Source organism: Capra hircus, chromosome 2 (assembly GCF_001704415.2).
Source record: "Capra hircus breed San Clemente chromosome 2, ASM170441v1, whole genome shotgun sequence".
Classification (NCBI taxonomy): domain Eukaryota; kingdom Metazoa; phylum Chordata; class Mammalia; order Artiodactyla; family Bovidae; genus Capra; species Capra hircus.
Window position 1 is genome coordinate 63,127,259 of NC_030809.1, and position 27,338 is coordinate 63,154,596.

Below are 27,338 nucleotides of genomic sequence, written 5' to 3' on the forward strand. Positions count from 1 at the left end.
GGCAAGAGTACTGGAGTGGGTTGCCGTTGCCTTCTCCAAAGATGGTTGAGAGGGCTAAATGAAATAATGCTCAGAAGGGCTTAGCAATGTCCCAACTCATCGCTGGATGATAGTTAAATGATGGTGGTTTATTTATTATTCTATCCCCTTGATTCTAGGGCTTCCCAGGTGATGCTAGTGGTAAAGAACCCACCCGCCAATGCAGGAGATGCAAGAGACGCAGGTTTGATCCTGGGTCGGGAAGATCCCCTGAAGGAGGGCATGGCAACCCTCCATTGTTCTTGCCCGGGAAACCCCATGAACACAGGAGCCTGGCGGGCTGCAGTCTGTGAGGTCACAAAGGGTTCAACACAACCGAGCACACGCACATATCACACCCATCCTGGATTCTAAGACCAACTTCTTTTTCTTTTTCCACATTTCACAATTCTGAAATTAGAACAGGCTTTACTGTCATACCGTGTAGCAAGCAGAGGATTTTACAGACAAGGAAATGTTTTATCTAGGGTCATGGAAAAAGTCGAGTTGGCCCTCCTAGGAATTACCTTTATTTCTAGTCCTAAAGGGGAGCAGGAAGGAGAACAGAGTGCCACACCAGATGCTGTGGGTAGACTTTAACCAGCACACAGAATGAAACCAGATGCCTTCAGAAAGGTGAAGGTGAGAGAGAGTCCTCTGTCCTGCAGACAACACCCACCAGGTTGGATGGGCTCAAGTTTCTGCCCCTGCCTCCATCCGCCACTGACTAGCCGTGTGAGTTTGTTCAAGTCAGGTAACCTCTCTGAGCCTCTGCTTCCTTCTATCAGGCAGGACTCTTAATCTAAACTGCGCTGTTGATTCAGGTGAGTTAATCTCTGGGCAGACTTTCACGCTGAGTCAGCACCCAGGAAATGGAAGCTGTTAGGTGTTTCCTAAAGGCATGTTTTTCCCCACCCACCTCCTGGCCACTGTCTTGCTTGGGGGTGACTTTCTTGATCATTCTTCCCCTCAGCTTTAGAAATCTTGCCTACTCTTTAAAGTCCACGGTAAATGTTCTCTCCTTGTTCAAACCCTTCCCCCCCACCTCCCCATTCTGGGTGAGGATCACCCGCTTTGGATCTCCATTGTTTCTTAGAGGCATTCTTCTTTTTATTTTTTTTTTTCTTTTTAATTTTTAATTGAATTTTTATTATATAATGGAGTAGAATGGCAACCCACTCCAGTATTCTTGCCTGGGAAATCCCACAGACAAAAGAAGCCTGGCGGGCTACAGTCCATGGGTCCCAAGAGTCAGACACGACTGAGCGACTAAACCACCACTACCACCATAGTTGATTTACAATGTCATTTTAGATTCAGGTATGTAGCAGAGTGATTCATTTATATATACATGTATCTATTCTTTTTTTCATATTCTTTCCCCATATAGGTTATTATAGAATACTGAGTAGAGTTCCTTGTGTTGTAGTAGGTCCTAGTTTTTATTTTATACATAATAGAGAGTATATGTTAATCCCAAACTCCTAATTTATCCCTTTCCAATTTTCCCCTTTGGTGACCGTAAGTTCATCTTCTAAATCTGTGAGTCGGTTTCTGTTTTGTAAATAAGTTCATTTGTGCTGTATTTTAGATTCCACGTATAAGTGATATCATGTGGTATTTGTGTTTCTGTGTTTGACCTATTTCACTTAGTATGACAGTCTCTAGGGTTTGCCTTATGCCAGTGCGGTTTTGATGTACCCCAGAGGATTGCCATCCCTTTGAGGGCAGGAGTGTGTCTTGCAAACCCTATAGTTTTAGCACAGAGGAGCCTTGCAGAGACCCCTGAGTCCCTCCTCTGCGTCAAACAGAACAGTGTTGAGCAGAACACACGCAGCCCTGGGCCTTAATAGAGCCCACTTTCTGTGGCTCCCACGGGTGTGTAGAAATGAGGCCAGCCAAGCAGAGAGATGCCCTCATCCCCCAGGTCACTTCAGCCCCAGGTCAATTCTGCCACCCTGATCTTGTTCATCAGCCCGAGTATTGGTGTTGTGCTGGGTGGGAGGGGACCGGGAGGCGTATTGGCGTTGAGGCAGCCTGAATGGAGAGGGAACCAGGTGTCTGTCCGAAGCCTGAGCAGGGGGGGGATGTAGAGTGGCTGGGGGACTCCATGGGGAAGTGTAGGGGGTAGGTCTCTGCTGCTGGTAGAAATGGCTGGGACCCTGGACCTGAAGTCCCACTTAGTAGCCCTGATCCCTGAATGGCTGCCTGTGATGCTCAGGCCTGGGAACTACTCTGTGTGGCACGGGAGGTGCCTCCTGCCAGGCCTGAGCTGAGCTTGCCCTGCAGAGCCTGGGGTCAGTGTTAATGGGGCCCTAGGGTGCCTATAAACCCACAGTAATGACCATTTGGGCCTTGGGCTTCATGCCAGAGCAGGCTGCATTCTTCCTCGGGGAAGGTGGAGGACACTGGAAAAACCAGTTAGGGCGTGGGAGGCTCCATTTCATGTAGCTGTCAAGAGAGTGTTGGCTCAGGAGCCCGGAAATGTTATGTGAAAAATCTGGCTTTTTCAGAAAGGTACTAGTATCTGTTCAGATCAGCAAGACCCTTCGGAACCAGCATGAGGGCAGGGCAGGAGTCTGGGTCTGTGCCTTTTTCTTCTGATGGGATGTGCCCAGCAGGACAACCTGAGCAGTTTTCATGGTCTTGGCCTGAATGGAGAGGGAGCCAGGGCTGGTGGAAGCCAGCTGGACAAGTCCTGCCTTCCTGAAGGGAGAAGGGAGCTTCGCTGAGTGGGCATCTCTGAGCCCAGCCAGCATTGTGTCCACGACCACACCACTGGGTCCCTCTGCTCCTCTCCCAAGATTCACATGGCCTTTGGCATGTGGTTGTTAATGCTCAGCAAATACTTGGAATGAATGATTGATTTCAGAGTGTCTGTCCATAATGTTTTTCATTGAGAGGAGGACTATAGTAGTTTCAAGGGGTTATTTTAACAAAAGAGCTACAAACATGTTGGCTTAAAACAGAGCAGAGGTTTATTCTATCCCAGTTCTGGAGTCTGGAAGTCGGGAATCCGCCACAGCTCTGGGGGCTTTAGGAGAGAGTTTGTTCTTTGTGTCTTTTGGCTTCGGGTGGCTCCAGGCACTCCTTGGCTTGTGGCCTCATCAGTCTGGTCTCTGCTCCCATGCTTCCCTGCTCCTTCTTTTCTCTGTGTGTCCTCTTACAAGGGCACTTGTCGCTGGATGTAGGGACCTCCAGGGCAAACCAGGATCATCTCTCCTCACCTCAATATCCTTACCTTAATTGCATCTGCAAAACTTTTTCCAAAGCAAAGATAATATTCCCAGGTTCTGGAGATTAGGGTATGGAAATATCTTTTGGGGGCTACAATTCAACCTACTCAAGGGAATCTTAATATTTGTCCAATCATTGCTTTTTTAGATATAGTAAGTCTGTTAACCACTGGGTTTGTGCCGCTCCTAGATGCATATATATCTATATCTGTCTTTCTCTATATTAGATTTCCTTTTCTTTCATTGATTTAGGTTCAGCCCTTCCCCATTGAGTGTCTGATAAGCAATCATTCATGTTAACACAGAACTTTAGGAAATTAACTTTTTAATCTAGTGGTAACTTGGATTAAGTCTGCAAAACCTAGGGAAACCTGAGTAAGGTCTGGGGTTTAGTTAATTGCACTGTGCCATGGTCAGTTTTGATAATGCACCATAGTGAACTCAGATGCCACCCCTGGGGGAAGCTAGGGGCTGATGCTCAGGACCTTTGTGTACTATTTTTGTAACTTCTTGAGAGCCTATCATTATTAAAAAAAAATTTTTTTAACAGAGTTTGATTGGATTTACCAAGACCAATGATGAAATCATTTGTTCTCTCTTATTTGCAACACATCCATTGTTAAGCTGCAATGTGTGGCAAGGTGTTTTAGAGTTGTCGCTGAACTTGATTTGGAAAAAGTTGACATCATTTGATAGGTGGTCTTTCTGTCTAGGAATGTTTTGTATTGTATTTTTTCAAGGTATGTTTTATCTTCCAGTAAAATGTGTGTAGTTTGCTTCAGGTAACTCATAGATACTTTAAAGTTTGGTGTTTTAAGTTTGTTCTTATGGATGGATCTTTTCCCCATCTGTATTCTTTAACTGGCTCTTGCTGGTTACATGTCCCCAAACAGAATCCCCACACCTTTCAAATACATGAAATTCTTTCAGCTTGAGAAAATGCTCTTCATTCTGCAGTTAGAGACAATGTTTAACAGGTTTTTATTCATTCCTTTAAACTTGCTCTCAGAAAGGGTCCATCCGTTCAGCTATTGAAGGTAGATTTAAGTATCTGTATTCTCCATCTGAGTGTATGGAGGATGTTCTTTATAGAGAAATACGAAGTTGTGCTCTGTAAATGTGATGCTAACTGTATTGTTTTGGATTCTGTCTTTGAAAGCTGTAGAGGTGCTGTCTCTCTCCAGCGGTCATGTGCATTACCTGGGGGGCCCTAGGTCTCTACCAGGTCAGATGGACAAATCCTGCCCATAGTGTGATCTGAGCTGCTCTTGTCCCCGGCTTTTCTTCTCTGTTTTGGTCACAGAGCCATGAGGCCTGGGTGGGCATTGAGAAGGCCTCTAGCGTGGCAAAGCCCCCAATTTGAAAACAGAAGTGGAAAATGTACCATTAACTCCCTCCAGGTCAGTCTTATGAAATCCGACTGCTGGAAAACAGGAAACTGGGAGATTTTCAGGATCTGAACACAAAATATGTGAAGGTAAGGCTCCAGTCTGTACCTTGCCTTGGCACCTGGGGGTGCTTGATTAGGGGCCTAACACCTGGGCTTGCACTGGGAATCAGGAGTGCTTGGGAGGTTTGGGGAAAACTCCAGGGGCAGAGGTGGGCTCAAGGTCCCTGGAGTGTGTGGTCTGAGGGGCCTTGGTCAGGCCGGCAGTGCTGGGAGCTGATGGCCAGGTCACACAGACTCGGGTTGCAGCCTGGCTTTGCCTCTTCCCAGTGTATTCTGAGCCTCAGTTTGCTCACCTGCACAGAAGGTTTGTAAATGACCCATGTGTACGAAGCACGTAGCAGCCCCTTGAGAGTAGGGCATCCCTTGCTGTTCGTGCTGTTGTTCGTATTGTTGGGGTTCCGAGGAGGGAGGGGTGACATGAGGAGCTAGGGGGAAAGGCCCCAGGCAGAGGGCCTCGGAGGAAGAGAGGTTTGTCTGATTGGGGGAAGGGCAGGGCGGGTTCCTTACGGGTCCCTCTGGGCCCCACACTCAGCTGTTCTCCCCCCCGCTACCCCCCACCCCTGACCCCGGCCCCCAGAGCATCATCCGTGTGGTGTTTCATGACCGGCGTCTGCAGTACACGGAGCACCAGCAGCTGGAGGGCTGGCGGTGGAGCCGGCCTGGGGACCGGATCCTGGACATTGGTGGGTTTCTGGGCTGACTGGGGGTTCTTCCTGGGCACCATCCAGACCCAGCAGTGTCCAGGGCCTCTTACCACACTTCTGCCTTGTGTGAAACCCCATGGGAGCTGGTGGAGGTGACCACATCATGAGCCCTGCCCTCCGGGAGTACCCCTTTTGGGGTACATGGTGGGGGCATTTAGAAATAAGGACCTGTCGTCAGGAAGTGAGAAGCAGGGAAACCTTCACAGAAGGATCCTGACTTGATGGAGGGCAGGGTGGGCATCAGAGAGGGGGCAACGGAAATGGAACTGAGGGCTCAGGCAGTGGTCTGCAGGCTTTTTATTCACACAACTTGGGGCCACATGGGTTTTGGAATGCAGAAGTTGAAATAATAGTAGGGCGTGTAGACCCACAGTCGGGTCACACCACCAACAGGCCATGTTCTTGTAGCCATATAGAGTGACGGGACACAATGGGGCGAAGGCTCGGAATAGCTTCATGGAGAGTCAAGTCAGGATTCTGCCAAATGAGCTATGCAGAACCTAGCTTTCAGAACTCTTGGCTTTTCAAATTGTGTAAGGAGTTTGGACCTGTAATAGGAGTCCTTCCCGAAATATTGGGAGTGGCTGACGATTGCACTTTTGTGTGTGTGTGTGTGTGCACAGATATTCCACTGTCTGTTGGTATCTTGGACCCCAGGGCCAGCCCGACCCAGCTGAATGCAGTCGAGTTTTTGTGGGATCCTTCAAAGAGAGCGTCTGCGTTCATTCAGGTGAGCAGGAAGGAGATTGCCCTTTGTGGGGAAGTCAGAACTTTGGGGTCCATCGTGTTGTTTCTTAAAACCATCCATGCGTGGGGCCTTGATAGGCTTTTGCCCTTGGCCACAGGCAAGGAGGCTGAGAAGGAGGGTGAATGGGCCCAGAACCATGAGACTGGGTGGTCACTGGGGCTAGGAGGAAGATATGGGGTGCTGTAGACTCCTGCGTGGGTGCTGCTCATCAATATGTAAGCTTTTTACGCAGTAACTAAGTGCTAGCATACAGAATTTGAAGTATAAATTTTTTTTTCATAATTGTTTCTATTATTAGATGTTTAATTCTGAAGCTCCTGGTATGAAAGTGAAAGTCTTAGTTGCTCAATTGTGTCTGACTCTTTGCAACCCCATGTACTGTATATCCCGCCAGGCTCCTCTGTCCATAGGATTCTCCAGGCAAGAATGCTGGAGTGGGTTGGCCATTTCCTTCTCCCAGGGATCTTTCCAACTCAGGGATTGAACCCGGGTCTCCTGCATTGCAGGCAGATTCTTTACCATCTGAGCCAACAGGGAAGCCCATAAGAGCTTCTGCTATGGACCTGACTTTATGTTAAACACTATAGCGGATCCAGGTGGCCGAGGGCATGGCCAGGGCCCTGTGCTTCTGGGCTTCCCCTGGCTCTCTCACTTGCTGTGGGTCCCTTTTTGAGCATCTTGGTTTTCCTCTCTGTCTTATAAATAAGAGAATGAAAACAGAGGCATGACCACAGGCCTGGTTCATAGTAATCGCTCAGTGAGAGTAAGAGACCTTTTTGCCTTGCATAGTTATAATACTCGAATTGCATTTCGAAAGAATTATTATAATATATTGTTTATTATTACAACAATATGTAGTTGTATTGGGTTGGCCAGAAAGTTTGTTTGGATTTTTCATACCACCTTATGGAAAAAACTGCAACTAACTTTTTTGCCAACCCAATATTATGACAATGTGATTACATTATTATAGCAATCAGTACACATCAAGTGCTTTCTGTGTAGCAGGCACTTACCAGAAGTAAAGAAATGGTTCTAGCTTCTGGCCTGGCCTGACTAGGCTCCTAGGGACTAAGCTGTGGTCCCTGCTCTGTGCTGTCTGGGATTTGCCCAGCAGAGGTCTCAGGGGGAGGAGTGAAAGGGAGTTGCTGGGGTCAGTGGGCCTGGAGTAATGGCAAGGACTTAGCTGGTCAGGCAGGGCCTCCAAGGTCAAAGGATGGAAGTGAGAGGCTGTGGGGGGTGGCCAGTGGCCTGATGGAGTGGCCAGCACTGGGGGACAGTAGGGAGGTGGAGGCGGGCCTGACTGTGTGGGATGGACACATCTACTGGGAGAGGAGCTCCTGGGGGTTCAGACCCCACCCTCGCCCACCTCTGGCTAACTGCCTGCGGCATCCTCCGCAGGTGCACTGCATCAGCACCGAGTTCACCCCGAGGAAGCACGGGGGTGAGAAGGGTGTGCCCTTCCGGGTGCAGATCGACACCTTCAAGCAGAGTGAAAATGGAGAGTACACGGAGCACTTGCACTCAGCCAGCTGCCAGATCAAGGTGTTCAAGGTAGGATGGCCTCCAGCGCCCCGCCCACCGCCACCCCAGCCCAGGACTGGAGGCCAAAACCCCAGAGCCCGGCAATGAGGGCAGCGGCCAGGGGCTGGGGGCTCCTGCCTGGGCTCTTTCACCCTCACAGCAGCCGGGCTCAGCTCTGCCTGACCAGAGTGGTGGGACTGGCACAGTTAGAGATTTCTGTTTTCCTCCCAAGCACTTTGGCCACAGATTCCGTGATTGCCCATTAGATTCTCCTAAAAAAACAAGTCAGGAGACCCCCTTTGAAGGTCCTGACCATGGATGTTATTTTTCAAAATGTTTTTTATAGCAGTATAGTTAATTTACAAAGCTGTGTTAGTTTCAGGTGTATAGCACAGTGATTCGGTTATATGTATCAATTCTTTTCCGTTATAGCTTATTACAGAACATTTCATATAGTGCCCTGTGCTGTACAGTGGGTCCTTGTTGGTTATCTGTTTTACATATGTTACCGTGTATCTGTTAATCCCAGTGGATGCTGTTCTTTAGGGCCCCGAGACCTTTGTCCCTCTGCAGTGGCCTCCTGGCACTGCCTCCCTTTTCCTTTCTTGCCTCACCCCCTGCAGTTGCCTGTTATTGTTTCTCATCCCATCTCTCTGGACAGATTATTTCCTAAAAATGACTGCCGGTGGTGCAGCTCAGGGTGGCCCTGGGGGGAGGGGGTGACAGCAGAGTCCGCGTCACTCTGGTGGGTGCACCGGCCCTGAGCAGGACTGCTGCCAGCAGATGGGACCAGCCCGCTTTCCTGGGGAATCCTAGCAGGCGCCTGAGGACCAGCCCAGGTGCCTTTCCCTCTTCTCCTGGTCTTTCGCAATCGGGACCTGGGGACTTACTGACAGAGTTCCAGCTGCTGGAGCTGGAGATGCCAGAGGGAGAGGCTGTAGAAACGAGGGCCTGTCCCAGAAGAAGCTGGGTCAGTGCTGCTGTTCCTGAGCTAGGGATGGATGAGGAAATTAACGCCCGCAGGTAGAACCATCAACCTGGTGGCAGAGTGCTCATCTGGCCCGTTTCCCACCTGGACGGGAAGGCCCTGAAGCTGCCCGTGTCTGCACTTAGGTGACCACACAGCTGGGCAGCCAGCTTCATCCCCACTGATAGTGTCTGGCCATCTGAGGGCTGTGGGCAAAGGATTCTGAGGCCCTGGCCAGGCTCTATGTGTTGGTGGAGGTGAGTTTGTGTCTGCTGCCAGAGCAGTGGCACCTCCAGAAACCTACTTCAGCATGATGAAGCCCTGAATCTGGCCTCCAAAGGAAGTTACATTTCTCCCCCATATTTATATCCCCCTCCTGATATTAAAAAAAAAAAAATTACCAAAGTTGAGTGGCTTAGTACTGCATTATTTTTTAAATGCTGAAGTCTGAAACAGGTTTCACTGGGCTAGGGTCAGGCGTCAGGAAGGTTGAATTCTTTTCTGGAGGCCGTAGGGGAGAATCTCTTTCCTTGCCCTCTCCAGCTTCTAGAGGCATCTGCATTCCTTGGCCCGTGGCCCCTCCTCCATCCTCAAAGCCAGCATCACCCCAGTCCCTCCATGCTCCCCGCAACACACCCTTTAAGCCTCCATGATTACACTGGGCCCACTGGGATGATCCAGGCTCCCCTTCCTGTTTTAGTCTCTCACTGTTGGCGATCCTGATTCCATTTGCAGCCTTGCCCTCTTGTGCCCTAAGGTAACATTCTCCCAGGTTCTGGGAATTAGGGCGGGGCCATCTTTGGAGAGCATTATTCTGCAGATCCTGTTCCCCGGTGCCTCTGGTCTTGGGTTCTTGATTCTAGCTCACCCTGGACAGCTCTGAGGCTGCACAGCGGGTGGTCTCTGCCTGTCCTGCAGTCCCATCCTCTCTTGGTTGTGTGCAGACCACATCCCACCAGCCATCTTCTGCCCTCAGGTGGGGTTGCATCCAGTGTGATGCCCTGGGATCAGGTCCTTGGCCAGGCGGTAGGAGGGAGGAGCAGTCTGTGCCAGGGATGCCCAGTTCTCCCCATGGCCCCTGCCAGCTCCCCCTCTTACACCTCAAGGCAGACACTCAGAAATGAGGGCTCTACCTGGCTCCTCAACACCACACCAGCCCTTACTGGGGGAATTGAGCTGGAAGCTGCTTTGGCATCTCCTGAGAGAGGGAAGGAGCACCTGTCACCCAAAATGAAAGTGAAAGCAAAAGTGTTACTCGCTCTGTCATTTGTGTCCGACTCTTTGCAACCCCGTGGACCATAGCCCACCAGTCTCCTCCGTCCATGGAATTCTCCAAGCAAGAATGCTGGAGTGGGCAGCCATTGCTTTCTCCAGGGAATCTTCCTGACCCAGGGATCCTACCTGGGTCTCTTGCATCTCAGGCAGATTCTCAACCATCTGAGCCACCAGGGAAGCTCTGTCACCTGAAATGAGCTCCTCAGAATGCCCGAGGTGGCCTGGCCACCCACCCACAGGAGCAGTTGAGATAGGTGTGCACCAGGGCCAGGCAGAGCCCTGCCAAACTGCCCGTAACTCTCCTATCTCAGGTCACCCTGGTTACTAGGACGCCTCTGGCTTCTTGGGTTGCTGCCCTGGGGCTCTGTGGGGATGTCTTAGAACTCTCCTTATCCTGCCAACTCCTTGCAGGGGTCTCCCTGGGGCTGAGTGGTGTCCCCCACAGGCAGGTTCAGCCTTGTTCTGCCAGTAATGTTTCTGGGCCGGGAGGAAGGGCCTCCTTCCTGGGACAGGATGGAGGTGGAGCAGGGAAGCCAGATGATGGGGGTCCAGCTACCGCATGCCTGGCTCTCCTGCTGGACACCAGATCCGTCATTCATGTTCCCATAGGACCCCCAGCAAAGCTCCCTCCCTCCAGCCTGGGTGTCCCCTCAAAGGCTATTTCCTAATGCCCCCTGAGTTGGGAGTCAGCAGCTGCAGCCTGAGGAAAGTGCCCGCCAGGATGATCCCAAAGGTACCGTGGAGCGTAAGGGTGGATTTTCTTCCCTGACTGCCCACCTCGTGTGGTCTGCCCCATACAGAGTAAAACACTCAGTTCGGGGCCCTTCGGAGTCTTGATATCTGACCCTGCCCACCAGACTGTGAACTTGGGAGGGGATAGTCTTAGTGGTCCAAACGGTCGCCATCAGCTGGGCCTGCTGGAGCCAGCATGGTGGCTGTGCCCAGCTGGGCTTCTGACCTGGAGTCTTGACTCGATCAGCACGTGATTCCTCTCCGGTCTCGATGGGTCACTGGGCCTTCTGTCTCCTTAATCTGTAAATGAGGCCGATAGTAGTACCTGTGAGGCCTGGATACCTGTGAATTCCTCAGATGCACTGGGTGTCCAAGACAGGCCATGTCGGGATGGATGTTACCCCACAGGCAGACTGTAAGCTGGGAGTGTGCCCGGAGTCCTAAGTGTTAGGGGCAAGGAGGCCTTAGAGGTGGACCGCGAGTGTAGATGGAGCCCTGGCTAGCAGGCCCTAGTCTGTCCGCTTCCTGTCTCTCTCTATGGGGAACCCAAGGAAGGCTCCTGAGGGGTCCTTTCCATTAGCAAGTGGCCACTGGTAAAGCTCTGCCCCAAGCATGCCTGCCAGAACAGCTGAGCAGATCCCGTAAGAGTCCCTGAAGGACCAGGAGTGCGCTCTGAGCTCCCTTGGGGTAGGCAAGGATTCCAGGCAGAAGGGCCATGTGTTGGATGCCTGGGAGGTGAGAGACAGTCTTTCCTGTCCGCGAGACCCTGCTTGGGGTGAGGGAGGAGTGTGCCAGCCTTAGGGGCTGCCCCTCAGCTCTGGGTCTGCCCCAGACAGCTGCCTCTGCCAGCTTTGAGCTCATTGGACCCCTGTGCTCTGCACTTACAGCCAAAGGGAGCCGACCGGAAGCAGAAGACCGACCGGGAAAAGATGGAGAAAAGAACGGCCCAAGAGAAAGAGAAGTACCAGCCGTCCTATGAGACCACCATCCTCTCAGAGGTGAGCCGGGGGCCTCCTCCTGCGGGTGGGCAGGGGGCTGTCAGCCTGGATCCTTGGAAAAGTGCCCGTTTGGGGTGAATGCTTCTGAGAGCGCTGTTCAGTCCTGGTATGTTCCTGTGTCTGGAACTGCTGGCATCTGAGGCCTGGTGTCCAGGGACACGTTTTATAAATACCTTCTAACTCTCGGCTGCCGTTGGCACATTTCACCAGGTATATTTCAAAATTAGGTGTTTTTTTTTTTAATAGATAATATATTCATGTGGTCCAAATTCAAAAGATATAAGAATCTCCGTCAGAAAAGATCTCTCCCAGCACTATCCAGCCTTGGTTTCTCTTCCTCAGGGTGGTAGGTGACCCTGGTTCCTCTGTATTGGGCCCCACATTCTCTGCGAAGGAAACCAATTCAAACAAGTTTGCCCCATGCTTGCTTTTTTCCCCCAACAGTACACACACACACACACACACACACACACACACACACACACACACACACACACACACACACACACTCACTCACTGTTCTGAAGTTGACTGTCCCTATTTCCTGGCGTTTCTTATCTGTTCATAAAGAGCTTTCCAGAGCTTCATCCAGCTCTATAGCCTTCTCTGTGTGGACAGCCTGCTGGCGGACGCTGGACTGTTCTCAGGCTCCTGCTATTTCACACAGGGCGCCGTGAACACCTTGCTCATGTGAAGTTCTCCACGAGGAAAGAATGTCTGCAGCTTCTGTTCTCGGAGCGGGGGTTGCTGGGTCCTAGGGGGTAACACCCACCCTGTGGCTGTTGGGATGGGTACTGGGGTGCGTTTCCTCATCACCCAGGCGCTGACACCAGCCTGCTCTGTCCTTCCATCCAGGGTCCGTCTGAGACGCTCCCTATCGCAGGCTCCTTTTCCTCCTGTCACGGGCCTTTCCTGCTGCTGCCGCCGCGTTTACTGGGCTCTGTGTTTGATTTTAACAACTCTTCCCCACTGTGCCCTGTGATCAGGCCAGCTAATAGGTGTTGTGTGAATATTGTGACTTACTTGGGAGGCCCTCCATGGATGCCTGAGGTCCAGTGCTGACCATGGTGGGGTTAAGTGTGTGAAGGGTGAGGTCCAGACACAGGGTGGCTCAGAGACCGGTGACTAGGTCCTGTCTGAGGAGCTGTGCGTGTATGTGAGGATGTGTGTGTGGGTGTGAGAGAGACACACACACAAGCCATCTGCAGAGGCGTATTTACAAAAGGAGAGCAGGGACACTAATTTTGCAGACAGACGCGTGGTGGCCTTTCGTTGGATCGAGGCTGACGGTGGCTGAGAGCCCCGGCACGGGAGGAGCCCTGCCCCCTGGAAGCTGGTCAGAGCCAGCAATACATGGTGTGGGGCAGCGCTTGGACAATTAGCTCTTCCCAGGCTTGGTAAATGCTGGTGACATGCCCTGAGGACCCTTCCTGCTGCCCAATCCTGTCTGTGGCCACCTCTCCTTCCAACCTGGGCCTCAGCCTCTGGTGCCTGCCTCTCCCCTGATGTCCCTGCTGGAGGACAGGTCCCCTGGGTGCTCCAGGCTATGTCCCAGCCCCTCTCCCCGACCAGGTATTGATATCCCTACCCAATCTGTAACTTTAGGAGCTGCCGGCTCCCCTCTTGTCAGCTCATCAGTTTTCCTACCCCCGAGGGCTCCAGGACTCAGCACCAACACATTCCAGCCCTCACTCAGAACAGAGTTAAATATTGACCCACCCTGTGGTCAGGTGGGTGATCGTAAGTCTCAGGAATGCTTCCGTCTGACCGTGTCCAGAGCCGGGTCATCGCAGAAAAAGGAAGTGGTGAATGCTTGGTCCCCCAACACCCAGGCAGCACCCACATGTCTAGGCTTGCTTCGGGGGACTCCTACATGTTTATCTAGGCTTCAGCACAAGAAGTTCCGGGCATTCAGGGGTCACGTCGTTTGTGTTGCTGTGTCTCCCTCGGCTCCTGGGTTGAGCAGGATGCCTCAAATGTTATAAATACCCGTGGAGTTGTGCTGGGGACAGGCTGCTACAAGCCAGTGTGGAGGTGCCTGTCCCTGTCATCTGAGGGCCATCTGGAGATGCTGTTAGTAATACGGAGCTTCGTTGGTGATTTTCTTTTGGAAGTGGGCCAGTGCTCCCTGTTTCTTGCATTTACACCCATTTGTCTGTATGGGGAAGACCTGCCTGTGGGCACCTGGCCTGTCCTGCACTGATGAGGTTTCCCTCTTTGCTTTGGCTGCTCGGAAGCTCTGACAGACATGTGTCATGCTTTGCTTGCCCTGGGGATGACCTACTGATGACGAGGTCTCTTCTTGGCTCTATCTGATTTCTTCGGTGTGGTCTGAGCACCCTGCCCATCCCTGGGTACCAGGTCAGTGTGGGTTGGGTGTTGAAAGATTGTGATTTCACACTGAGTGGGAGGGCTAGGGAAGCTGGGCTCATCTCATCTGCAGGTCTGGGTCTTCGGGGACCACTGCCACCCTGTACTCTCTCCCCACAGTGCTCCCCATGGCCCGATGTGGTTTACCAGGTGAATAGTGCTTCATCCCCAAGCTACAACGGCTCACCAAACAGCTTCGGCCTCGGTGAAGGGTACGTGCACCCTCTCTCCTTTGTGGTCTGTAAACTGACCACAGGTGCGGACTCATTCTATGTGTCTTCACTGCTCTTGTAGCTCAGCATCAGTTGGGTTTCAGGGCGGTTGACTGGTGTTCACAACCATTTTTAGCATCATGTGTGCAGGTTTTCGTGCTTGATAACACTTCTAGAAAGGCCGACTGGTGGAGTAACTAAGCACCCAGCACCCACTCCCTCCCCAAGTTAAGGTGGGCCAGCCCGTGAGCTCCTGGGCCACCTCCTAGACAGCTGGGGCCTCAGGAGGTGGACGTCTGGGCCCCGTAGTGGCTGGAGGGGCTTCTTAGATCTTTCTGCAGCCCTTGTGCATGGTCAGTGGGCAGAGGGGCTCAGCTCAGGATCTTTCCCACACCTCTGGGTGTCTGGACCCACAACACAGAAGCGACTTCACCTCTGGTCACCGGCTCTGCCAAGGCCCAGGCTGTGTGATTCCAAGGTGACAGATGTGCAGGGACCAGCAGGCAGCTGTCCCTCCTATCCTGTGGTGTCACCGTGACAACACTACCCTCCCTGTTGGTGGGGGCAGGAAGGATGCCAGACGGGTTTAACAGGGGCATGTAGAACATGCGGGTTGTTTGGAGCCCCTGCTTGGCAGAGAACCTCACTGATGGGCAAGCCAGACAAGAACTTGATTTACTAGGTAAGGACAGTCCTTACTGAGAAGGGGGCACAAGGAAGGGCTGCTGTATTTTATTCAGGCAGTGAAAAAAAATGAAAGTGTTAGTCGCTCAGTCGTGCCCGACTTTTTGTAACCATGTGGGCTATAGCCTACCAGGCTCCTCTGTCCATGGGATTCTCCAGGCAAGAATACTGAAGTGGGTTGCCATGCCCTTCTTCAGGGGATCTTCCCAACCCAGGGATCAAAGCCAGGTCTCCTGCACTGCAGGCAAATTCTTAACTCTGCACCTTTCTGGAGGCAGATTCCTTCACTTCCTGCAGTCTCAGTTTCCCTACTTCCAGGGGAGTATGAATTCCACACCCGGTCAGGGGAATATGTGTAGAGTCCTGGTACCCCCCAGACCCAGATGACCTGCATCAGTAGTCACTAATGACTGGCTTAGGAATCATTGCTGCAAAGGTCTTTTCGTTTTTCCTTATTGTTACAGGGGGCTTTCCAGGTGGCGCTAGTGGTAAAGAACCTGTCTGCCAGTGCAGGAGACATAAGAGATGTGGGTTTGATCCGTGGGTCAAGAAGATTCCCCTGGAGGAGGGCATGGCAACTCACTCCAGTATTATTCTTGCCTGGAGAATCCCATGGACAGAGGAGCCTGGCGGGCTACAGTCCATAGGGTCGCGGAGCTGGATGTGACTGAAGCAACGAAGCAACTTAGTGTACGCGCACACACACATACACACTTACATACATAATGTAAAATTTATCGTTTGAACAAATTTAAGTGGCCAGGTCAGTGACACCAGGTCCACTCACATTGTAGTATTACCACTGTCCATCTGGGAGGGTCATCTCTGACTGTCGTTCTCTTGGCTTAAAAGCCCAGATGTTCAGGTCTCTGCCTCCCTTTGGGAGAAAGCCATGAGAAAGATTTTCTCCCAGTGGATGCCAAACTGTGGGTGCTGTTGCTGCAGAATGGTTCCCCAGAGATTCCTCTGCCCTCTCCTGGATGTGGTTGGCCCTTTGCCGTCTTAGCACCAAGTCCCTGAGAGGCTCGAGGTCTCCTTGGTCAGTCTGTCCTTCCCACTGACTGGGGCTCGAGGTGGGGACCATGAAATCTGCCCAAAACAAGCCCGGAGCCTTAGAGGAGGGATGGGGGTGTGTAGCTTATGGGAATGTGTAGCTCATCAGAACCCTTGTCCACATCAGAGGCTTTGTTAAGAATTTCCAGGGATGGAGCAGGGCTCCTGCTTGTATTTTTCTCGAGGACCCGTTTTGTTTCCAGCGAGCCCCAGAGCCGAGGGACACGAAGGGCAGGCCAGCAAGGAGCGTCCTGGCTGCTCACCGCCTCTCCTCTTCCTTTGCAGCAACAGCTCCCCAACCCACCCGGTGGAGGCCCTGCCCGTGGGCAGTGATGTAAGTGGCTGCGGTGGGGCTCTGGCTACCTGTTCCCGCATGGGTGAGTGAGCGCCCCCTCAAGGCCTGTCCTCTCTGCCTGCAGCACCTGCTCCCCTCGGCCTCCATGCAGGACGCCCAGCAGTGGCTCCACCGCAACAGATTCTCCCAGTTCTGCCGGCTCTTCGCCAGCTTCTCGGGTGAGCATCTCTGAACGGTGCACAGAACCTACCAGGATCTCAGAACACTGAACACGTGCTCTGGGCACCCTGGGCACCCAGGAGCTGTGGTCTGTCCTGGGGACACAGAGGCATGTGGTCACTCACGTGTGCTGGCCCTGGGCCCAGGGCTCAATGGGCAGGCCTGCCCCTGGGGTGTCCACCTGCTCATGGCTTTAAGGGAGGGCCATCTGGGAGCCTTTTCAAGCTGCTCCTTGCATGCGGGGTGGGCTCTGTGCCTCCTGGAGGGGCCCTTTAGCCAAGAAGACCAGGGTGTCCTCAGCAAGCCTCCTGGCCTCTTCCACCCAAATGCTGCTCATCACGCTGTCTCCAGGTAAGCAGTGTGGGAGGTGGTGCAGCCAAGGTGAGAAGGGAAAGCTGGCTCTTCCTTCTATAAAGGCTTTTTATGCCCCTGCTGATGAGCCCATCAGACAGCAGCCCTGAGCTGGGGGTAGTGGGGGACAGGGAAACTAAGCCATGAACTTTGCCCCTTGGCAGTCCAGAGTGACAGGGAGTGATTGTTGGCTGGAACCAGAGGAGTGGCCGCCAAGGACATCTGTGGTAGCAGAAGGGAAACAGCACCCCAACAGTCATCTTTGAGCTCAGTTCTTCTTAGCACATCCTTTGTGCTGGGGGTGGACTGGATGAGGGCGGTCAGGCAGGGACTCCAGCCTCGGGCAGCTCTGAGTTGGCACAGAGGTGTAAACTGCCCGTCTCAACACACTGTGACCCTTCTGTGATGGGCAGGCTTGGAGGAGGGTCTTGGAAGACTGGGAGGGAGGCAGGCTGAGGGCGCCTCCACCTTAAGCAAGGTGTAATATAGACCTTGTTGAGGAGGTATCTTTGAGGAAATCCTGGAAGGAGTGTGAGTCAAGTGGGTGTGTGTGTGTTGGGGGGTGGTGAGCTTTCCAAGCAGAGGGCAAATGTAAGGTTGGGGCCTGTCCAGTGTGGCCACAGAGCTGAGGGCCCAGATGATGGGGTTGAGTGGGTCAGACAGGAGGTGAGGTCAGAGAGGGAGGTGCCCAGGGACCTTGGTGCAACAGTGTGAGGGCGTGCCTTTTATTTCCTATGAAAGGGGAGCCAGTTTGACTGCAGAAGTATACTCCAAACTGTATCTTAACTGTGGCAGGGAAAGGGGGTAGACGCTGTAACTCTGGACCACGTGGCTGTTGGCCAGGTTTTAACAGAAGGCTGATGTCATCCTTGTACCTTGGAGAGTCCACATGAGCTCAAGGCTCTTGGGGGCTGTTCGGTCTTTGAGGAAAGGACCATGTCCACCGATTATGATCACCCCAAACTGGGAGCACCCACGATGCCCATCAGCAGAGAGAGGGTACAGGCATTGTGGTTTATTCATGTCATGAGTACTGTCTAAAAGTGGGCATGAATGATTCATATTGCATGCAATACAGATGAGCCTTAAATGAAACTTGGAGGGAGAGTCAGACTTAGAAAGGTGCAGTTTCCAATTCCATTCACATGGCACTTACGTGAAACTCCTCTGTGTGTAAGAAATCAGGACAGCCGTTTCCCAGAGGTGGGGAGAGGAGTAGTAGGTGGCATGAGGGGCACGTGAGCTGGTGGGAATGTCCTACCTGTTGATCTGGGTGCTAGGTGCATGGGTGTCTGGGTGCCCAGGCTCCCCGGCAGCCTCCAGAGAGCCATGAGTTTCTGCCTACAGGCAGGTACACACATGATCAGTGCCACGTGCTGATAAGATACATCATGGACAGTAATGCTAATAAAAGGCCCAGAGGGAGGGTCAGGCCCAGGTAGAGAGGATGACTAACCAGCAAATGCCTGTCAGTTCTGCTGAGTTTGTGAACCTCGTTGTCGAGTTCTGACACCTCTTGGGCTATGATTTGATGTTGTGTAGCTCTTGCCACTTCTCTGTGTGGGATGCCCATGCCTCCTGAAGTGGAGGCTGGCTCTTCCCTGCCCCGGGTCGGCAGGTACCTGGGGAGGTGACTGTGTAACAGCCTCAGGCCTCGGTCACCGTGGAACAAGCCGGCCCCATTTACCTGCCCAGGTGCTGACCTGCTCAAGATGTCCCGAGACGACTTGGTCCAGATCTGTGGCCCTGCAGATGGGATCCGGCTCTTCAACGCCATTAAAGGCAGGTAGGTGTCAGTTCCCACTGGAGGCAGGGTATGGCTGGTGGCCTGCATGTCTCAGCCCCTTGGACACCTGGTGGGCTAGCTAGTGGGATCTGGGCTCCTCTGGGGGTGAGTGCAGGAGGAGGTGCTAGGAGTGGGGTGGGGGGCCAGAACCTGTGTTGGAGAGGGTGAGATTCCCTGGTTTGCAACCCACCCTGCCTGGAGGCCCACTCCCTTCTTCCCTCTTGTTGGCTTGATGGTGGCCTTGGTCTCTGAGTCTCGGCCTCTTGGCTGTGGGTTCTGAGATGCCTGTCCCGTCCTCCCAGTGCAGGGGGCAGGGGGCAGGTGTGGATGGAGTGGTCTAAATAGCCACACATGGACAGCACCGCTTTGAGAGTGAGAGGGTATGTCTGGGTTTGAATGCCGTATCTGCCTCTTAGGAACTTGGCAACTGGGTCAAGCCCTTAACCCCCATGAACCTCAGTTTCCTCATCTGTACAACGAGGGACAGTGTCCTGGCTCCCCCATAGATGTGTGAGGATGCAGTGACCTCAGAGTTAAGCCAAAGAATGCATTTTCTCTGATTATCACCCTGAAGAACCTCGTATCTTCAGATAGGTGCTACGGGCAGAGTCCACTCTGGGCAAGTGGCAGGTCTTGGGTGGGGGTTGGGGGTTCGCCCATTCCCTGGTCAGCAAGTCTGCTCGAAGCTGTCAGGGCTCACCTGGATGGGACCCTCTCCCTGACAGCTCATTCCTCAGAGGAGGAAAGCACTCTGCATCCCCACAACCTTCTTTCTTCCCCCTAAGTCCCTTCTACTGTTCTTTCCACCCTGTGTTCTGGAACATTCTGGAACAACAGAGCTCGGTCCCCCATACCTGCTCCTTAACTTCCTTTCCTCCTGCCAGGAACGTGAGGCCGAAGATGACCATTTACGTCTGCCAGGAGCTGGAGCAGAGCCGTGTGCCCCTGCAGCAGAAGCGAGACGGCAGTGGGGACCCCAACCTGTGTGGTGAGTTGTGGGGAGCAGAAGCGGGACGGCAGTGGGGGCCCCAGCCTGTGTGGTGAGTTGTGGGGAGCAGAAGCGGGACGGCAGTGGGGACCCCAGCCTGTGTGGTGAGTTGTGGGGAGCAGAAGCGGGACGGCAGTGGGGACCCCAGCCTGTGTGGTGAGTTGTGGGGAACAGAAGCGGGACGGCAGTGGGGACCCCAGCCTGTGTGGTGAGCTGTGGGGAGCCCCTCCCCCGGGCTGGTGAGAGGGCAGCAAAGCGACAGGGAGAGGCCTCTGGCTGAGAGTGTCCCCCCTGATCTGCCTTGCATGCAGGAGGGGTTCTGCTGTGCTTTATCCTGGGATTGAAATGTATAAGGTGGAGATTGTCTCTGAGAAGGTCTTGTCCCATGTACTGATATCCCGTCTGGGGAAACAGGCCTGGCGCGGAGACGTAGCCCCCGATGTCACCGAGCTACTCAGGGGAGAACTGGGAGTCGGGCTTTCTGGCTCCCTGGCTGGTGACAAGTGCCACCTGACAAGTGTATTCCCAGGAGTGTGTCCTCCTGTGTTCCCGCAGCTGGGTGAGGCTTTCTCATTTGGTTTGGCTACTGCCCGAGAGGGTCTTAGAGCACCTCTGGGGCACATGGTTCTTTGGGGCTAGCAGTTTTCAGCACCTTGTTTCTGAGCATCTTTAAGCGCTGAGTCTGACAAGCTGCCCGGCTCCGCCCGCGTGGTCTGAACTCTGCATTGTCTGCAGTGCGAGCCCCCCTTCCCCCCACCCCTCTCTGCCATGTGCCCCTCCAGATCAGCAAGGGACCCAACAGGGTTTGCTGTAGGGGAAACTGAGGCACAGAGGCTGCCCTGAGAGGCCAGTGTCAAGTGGCAGAGACAGGATCCCAATATCCGGCCCCTGGCAGCTGGCGTCCAGGCCTCAGGACATGTGTGCAAGAGTCCAGCCCTCTGCCTGCAGTCAGTCTGGGAAGGACAGAGCCTGAGTCTCACAGTTTCTTGTACGCGTGGAAAAAGCAGGCAGGCGCCCCAGCCCACACCCCAAGGCTCAGAGGTCTGGAGAGGGCCGAGGTCTGGCTTCTCGGGGGTGGCAGCTTTGGGCTTTGCGCTTAGGCTGACCCACTCGAGGGCCTCTTGTTGCCTCACTCGAGAAACAAGATGAGAGGAGCTCTGAGTAGTGGAGGCTGACTGTCTGCTGTTCAGAGCAGCGCTGGTCACCTCCACATTCCTCTAGCGGCAGGAAAGGCCAGAGATGAAAGGTTACAACCACAGGGCTAAACTGGAATCCCTCTGGTTCTTTGATGCCTGCAGTCCAATTTGTTTGAGGAGTAAAATAAGAAAAAGTGGAACTAGCTCTGAAAAGTTGGGGTGTGGGGGAAAAGTACAGTGAGGAATCTTGGAACAGAGATTCTGGGATTCTTACCTGGTTAGTTCAGGAAGGAACATTACCCAGTGACCACATTCTGTGAACAGCGTGTGAAATCCTGGGAAGGTGAGTCTATGTGTGGCTTCTGTAACTTCCCTCAAGGGAGCCGCTGTGTGTGAGCATGTGCGTGTCCGTGCCCTTTTAGTATATGGAGCTGCCGATCAGATTTGTTGAACCAGGGATTTCTTCCTTTAGTTGAGGGAGAAGTTTGGGCACCTCTTATTTAATCCAGTTGTGTTTTAGTTTTTGAGGATCTTGAGGTCCCTGAGGGTTGAGGTCTGCCCCTCTTCCCCCCCATCACCCATGGGGTTTGCTCCTCCCTAACTGGTTTGGGTTTTGCTACTAAGCCTCATGGTCACTATTATCCCAACTGTCTGATGACATTCCTGGTGCCACCTCGTTCACCCTTCTGGGTCACAGTGCTCCAGCTGGGTGTTGTCTGTGTTGTGGAGGAGGGCGAGGGCCAGCCCCTCTCTCTTCTGCTGTCAGGTAGCAGTTATCCTTGAGTCTCACTCTTGGCCTCTCTTGGAGCCATCCAGTAACCCCTTTAACCAATGGAAGGGAAGGAAGGCAGACACGGGATTTCCTCCACCTGCCCAATGCAGGTTTCAGCCAGCCTCCATCCCCAAACGAGACAGGAATCTTGGGGTCCAGCGTGGATCCAAGGATTCTTCATTTTACACGAATTCCCCAGGAGAGACTGAAACAGGGATAAAGAACATAGTTTGGCATCTTTTCACCTGGTGCAGAATCGTGCAGGGAGGGTCCTTGTGGCTTCCAGAGGTGCACCCAGTATGGCCAGATCCGAGAGTCCATCTGGGCTAGTTCTTTGTTCGAGGGGGTGGGGGGAGAGTTGGTAGGTGGGCTCCTTTGAAAGCAGATGCTTGTTCTATAGAAGGACCTGTCCTCCGCCCTCCAGTGTACCACGCCATCTTCCTGGAGGAGCTGACCACCTTGGAGCTGATTGAGAAGATCGCCAACCTGTACAGCATCTCGCCGCAGCACATCCACCGGGTGTACCGCCAGGGCCCCACGGGCATCCACGTGGTGGTCAGCAACGAGGTGAGTGCTGTGGCCCCGCCCCGTGGAACTGACCTGGGGCTCTGGGCAGGAGCAAGAAACGTGCCCAGCAGGGCTTGGGGGTGACTTTAGCCTGAAGATGGGGTTCATCCACCTGCCACCTGTTCTCAGCAGTAGGCTCTGTCGGGAGAGCCTGGAGAGAGGGGTCTGAGGCCAGGACCAGGCTTGGCATAGCTGTCTCCCCTCCACCCTATGTCCTGCCTTGCACGAACTGGGAGCAGAGACTGCACCGCTGCCTTGGGCACTGCCAGGCAGGGCAGTGAGGACACAGGAGCTCATCCGGGCAGGCAGCAGCCCTGGGGGATGTGAGATGGGCTGGGTTGATGAGATGACCTGGCTCTTAGGTAACAGAAGCGCCCTGTGCTGAGTGGTGAAGGTGCCTGCCGCAGCCTTCCGGGGTCTGTCCCTGGCCACACAAGCCTCTGCAGGGCGCAGGCAGCCCCTGAGAGAGGACACAGGTTCAGAACACAGCCTAGCTGCAACGGTGCCCCAGGGTGATCAGATTCCACTGCTGGCTCCAGCGGGGCTCATCAGACGGGTTTGCTGATGCGGTTCAGTATTCCTGCGTGTTGTGGAACAGAAGCTTTTGAGTTTGTCCTATGCTGGACCCTTTCTCTTAGTAATAATGTTGATGATAAGTATTGGTATTTCGGCAGTGCTCACGATGTTTGTGCAGCCTTCTAAGTGACTCATTTAGTCCTGCCAGCCTTCCTGTGAGGCGGGTGTTGTCATGAGCCCATTTCACAGATAGGAAGCAGGCACAGAGAGGTTGCATAATGGCCCCCGGGTGGACAGCTCATAAGAGCTCAGGCTGTGGTAGAAACACAGGTGGCCCAGAGCAGCAGAGTTCAAGCTTCGAGACGGCAGGCTCTCTGACCACTCCTGAAATGAGGCCTCTGCACAGAGCTGTGCTGATGGGAGCAGGGGCGGAAGGAACCCCAGCCCAGTCTGCAGCAGACCCTCCACCCACTAACCTACTGAGGGCGATGGGGAAAACAGTCCAGGAACGGTGGTCGGGAAGGCAGGGAGAAGGTATGCTTTGGAATCGAGCTGAAGTCTCCACCTAGACCGGCTCCTCATAGCCAGGTGACCTTGGGCAAATCTATGTAATGTCTTTGAGCCTCAGTTTCCATGTCTCCAAAATGGGGATAATTATACCCAAAGAGCAGGTTGTAGTAAGGATAAAATGAAGAAACAGTGGCAGGTACCAGGAGATGCTAAATTAGCTTAAGTATTTGTTTGGGGGGGCAAAAAAGTGTTGGAGAGAGAGCTTTAAATTTGATAACATATAACGTGTAAGGCTTTTAATGATCTGCATAAACTGTCATCATCAGCAGCATTATCACCAGTAGCATTACTAATGTTGTCATCATGACTGCCCGAGCTCCCTACACAGGAGTCCCGAGTCCCCTGTTTCATGGGAGTTTCCTCCTGGGAGTGGACAAGGTGGTATTTTCCTTCCTTTATAATTAGAAAGTAATTCACAGTTTGTATAAGAAATCAGACAGCATAAACCAGAAGAAGGCAAGCATGAAAGGCCCCTTTCTTCCCCTCTCTCTTTTCCTTGAGTTGAGATTAGATTTGATGTGATCGTGGAGGATAATTTTGTGTCTGTGTGTGTCTGTCGCTTGCCAGAGTGTGTGTAGGTGTGGGTTTTTAAAACACACACCCAGGATCCATTTGAACAAGGGACTTGATTTGTAACTTGTTATTTTTGTCATCAGCTCAGAATTGCTTTCACATCGTCATATTCAAATCTAGGGTGGCTGTTCTTCGGCCCCCATAAAGCGCAGAAGCCCAGAGCTACTGGCCTAAGCACGGACTTTAGAATAGCCAGGAAGGTTAAAGCGCCCTGAGCATCAGGCAGTGGTCTGATCTCATAACGCATTTCTGTCATGAAGACAAAAGCCAAGAATTCGTGGAACCCTTGCAATTTCACCAGTCCCTTAAGGGGGCTCCTTCCCCAGCCTGCCCCATGCCCCCCTGGAGCAGGCAGTTAAGCCAGTGAAGCAGAGAATAGAACTCAAACACCACCTCCGCTAAGTAGGTGACTCTAATTCCTCCGAAGTCCCCTTGCCTCTTAACCTCGAATCAATTGGAAACCTTTGGTTCTTAATTGCCCAGAGCACTGGAGGCAGCCCGGCCAGTCGCACAGCCGGCCTCTGGGGTGCAAGGGCACTTCATTAAACAAGGCAGTTACTGATTAAGCCCGTGTGGGCCCTGCGTCAGGTTTGGCATGCTCCAGTGGTGGGGCTGCCAAGAGTCCCCGAAGGAACCGGCCAGCAGCATAGCGTAAATGTACTTCACGCGCCATTAGGCCTGGGGGAGGGGCAGGGGTCGACAGGTAGATGGATGTGCAGGATTTGGGGCCATCAGCCAGAGCAGGCAACAAAATGTAGGTTGCACTTTTTAATTGGTAAAGGGGTTTTGCTGCCCTGTGGGCCAGTGTGTGTGTTGTGGTGTGTTTAGGTAGGTATGTGTATTTTTCATAGTCTTTAAATGTGTATTGTGAAATATAGCATACATATTTAGAGTATAGGAAGCTCATTTGTAGAGTTTAAAGAATAAAATACTCACTACCTGCACTCGGGTTAGTGCAGTGTTGTTAGAAGCCCCTTTGTGAACTAATTCCACATTCCCCTCCACATATTGGTCTGAATTTTGCAGTCCCTGCTTCTTCCTCAATATGTTGTTTAATTTCACCTATTTTAAAACTTCCTATAGGTGGAATAGGAGTGTATTCTTCAGGACTTAAGTTTGTGGTTCACGTACTTTGAGGGGTGTTGCTGGGGGCCGCCGGCCCTGCTGAGTGCCCGGGTGTGATCAGGCCACAGTTCGTTGCTGCTGCTTCTACTACCGAGGGACGGGGGGCTGTTTCTAGCTTTCACTCACACACATGGTGCTGTCCTCAACATCCTTAGGTGTGCTTCGTGTGTGTGTGTGCAGGAGGTTGGCTGGGGCACCCATCTGCAGGAGAGATATGTGTGGTCCTCTGTGCTGGCTCCTATGGACGGTCCTAGAAAGCAACTGATGGATGCCCCACCAGAGAGGGTGCCAGCTCCTATTGCTCTGCATCCTGGTTACATATATATATATATATATATTTTTTTTTTATCAGAACAGCCTCGTTTGACAGACAGGGCCTGGAGACAGGAATTTTTCTTGTCCAAGGTCACTGGACTATTAATTAAAGTTCTAGAGAGAGGGGGCTGGTGAATCATTGTTTGGTTCCTGCCACAGGGAACTGAACACATGATGCTGTGTTAGTTTCAGGTATACAGCACAGTGATTTCAGTTATACATCTGTGTGTGTATGTGTGTGTGTGTGTGTACACGTGTGTGCTCAGTCGTGTCAGACTCTTTGCAACCCCATGGACTGTACCCGCCAGTCTCCTTTGTCCATGGAATTTTCCAGGCAAGAGTACTAGAGTGGGTTGCATTTCCTTCTCCAGAGGATCTTCCCGACTCAGGGATCAAATCCGCATCTCTTTTGTGTCCTGCATTGGTGGGCAGGTTCTGTACCAGCTGAGCTTCCAATACCCTTTTTCAGATTCTTTCCATTGTAGGTTATTATAAGATATTGAATGTAGCTCCCTGTGTAAAGCACTTTAGTTTTTTATCTCGTGCTGTTTTACATACATCTGCTCCTATAATGTGTCCTGTAGAGGGATTGGAAGACCCCATCACTCAGAAAACTAAAAAATGAAAGAAAATCAGTAACAATTGAGTCTCGTATGAAATGTTGACGTTTTAATTCCCTTCCAGGGTTCTTCTGTCCTTTACGTTCAGTTTTTTGTTACTCAAAACTGTAATTGTGGGACTTCCCCTGGTGGTCCAGTGGCTAAGACTCTGTACTCCCAGGGCAGGGGGTCCGGGTTCAATCCCTGATCAGGAACTAGATCCCACATGCCACAGCCAAGAGTTCGCATGCCGCAACTAAAAAAGATTCTGCATGCCGCAAGTAAGACCCTATGCAGCCAAATAAATTTAAAAAAGACAACTATAATTGCTCTGTCCATTGACTCTGCATCATATTTCCTCCTTGAAAGTAAGACATAACTGTCATCCTGGGTGTGTGTCAACGCAGCTCCTGTCGTTTCTGATGGTTGTGAGTGGCTGGGCTCTGCATCACTGAGGCTTTTCATTCTCTGAACTCGTTGAAGTGACGTGGTCTCTCTTTTGCCTTTCAGATGGTGCAGAATTTCCAAGATGAATCCTGTTTCATCCTCAGTACCTTAAAAGGTAAAACCTGCTCCTCTCTGCCCTCTCTTACTTAATTAAAGGATGTTGGCTTCACCCCCTGGGCTAACTGGGTGAGAGGAGAGCAGGCCGGTAAGTGAGGCTGGCATGGGGAGTCCTTCAGTGAGTGTCGCTTGGAAACATCCTCCGGGGAAAAGAAACACACAGTTCCTAGGAAGCTCGGCCTCGGAAATGTGTGAACTGGAGAGGTGGGCCCCAAGGTCACTTTGAAAGGGGAATCTTGGCCATTCACTGTGTGTTCCACGAACCCAGTGCCGAGGAGAAGTAAGACACGTTTGAGTTGCTCTAAAGTATGAGTCTGGGACTTGCCTGATGACCCAGTGGCTAAGACTCTGCACCTCCAATGCAGGGGGCATAGGTTCAGTCCCTGGTCAGAGTCAGGGAACGAAGAGACCACGTGCTGCATGTCCAAAAAAAAAAAAAAAGTGTGGGTCTCCAGGAGGAGCAGCCACGGAACCAGTAGCACCTGAGCCTCCAGCCCCGGTGGCTGGGGACCCGGGGCTGTGTGTGGAGGTGGGGGGCCATGAAGGGCCCGCCCGAGGAAGGGGCCTGAGAAGGAACTCCTCTGCCAGGAGAAAGGGGAGACCAGCTATGACTCCCTCCCCCAACCCCTGTAGGGCTGGGGTGGACGAGTGTGCAGAGTTATACAGGAATGAAAGCCCCTCATTGGGCCAGAGACCCTGGACCGTGACAAGGACAGTCTCCCCCCCTTGTTTTCTTGATCCAGCCACCAAGTGCCTTCAGAGACCCTGGCAGCCATCAAACCCAGGGCCTCCTTACCCGCAGGCCCTTTAGTCCGTGGGTGTTGGGCTGTGGCAGAAAGCCCACTATTAAAAAGAAGCTCAACAAGGCAGCTGAGAAGGTGTGCGTTGGGATCTCTGCTGTTACCTTTGCTCTGTGCAGTCTTACTTTGGTGGCCTCTGCCAGCATCCAGGGCAGAGCGTCTGCTGGTACCCTAATCCTATGGCTCCCAGA

At 52.6% G+C, this 27,338-nt stretch overlaps 1 protein-coding gene across 4 annotated transcripts in view; it reads left to right on the forward strand.

The window, feature by feature from the left end:
- Nucleotides 1–27,338, forward strand: part of TFCP2L1 (transcription factor CP2-like 1) — a 69,384-nt gene that overhangs the window by 34,728 nt on the left and 7,318 nt on the right. For 2 of the 4 annotated variants that reach the window (XM_018061643.1, XM_018061645.1), the window contains 12 exons: nt 4,655–4,731; nt 5,282–5,387; nt 6,032–6,138; nt 7,558–7,710; nt 11,542–11,652; nt 14,143–14,234; nt 16,257–16,305; nt 16,391–16,484; nt 18,532–18,622; nt 19,507–19,610; nt 21,919–22,085; nt 26,294–26,345. In XM_018061643.1, coding sequence (XP_017917132.1) covers nt 4,655–4,731; nt 5,282–5,387; nt 6,032–6,138; nt 7,558–7,710; nt 11,542–11,652; nt 14,143–14,234; nt 16,257–16,305; nt 16,391–16,484; nt 18,532–18,622; nt 19,507–19,610; nt 21,919–22,085; nt 26,294–26,345 — 1,203 coding nt within the window. The remainder of the gene's footprint in view (nt 1–4,654; nt 4,732–5,281; nt 5,388–6,031; nt 6,139–7,557; nt 7,711–11,541; nt 11,653–14,142; nt 14,235–16,256; nt 16,306–16,390; nt 16,485–18,531; nt 18,623–19,506; nt 19,611–21,918; nt 22,086–26,293; nt 26,346–27,338) is intronic. The other 2 variants (XM_018061644.1, XM_018061646.1) reach the window with 1 other exon arrangement.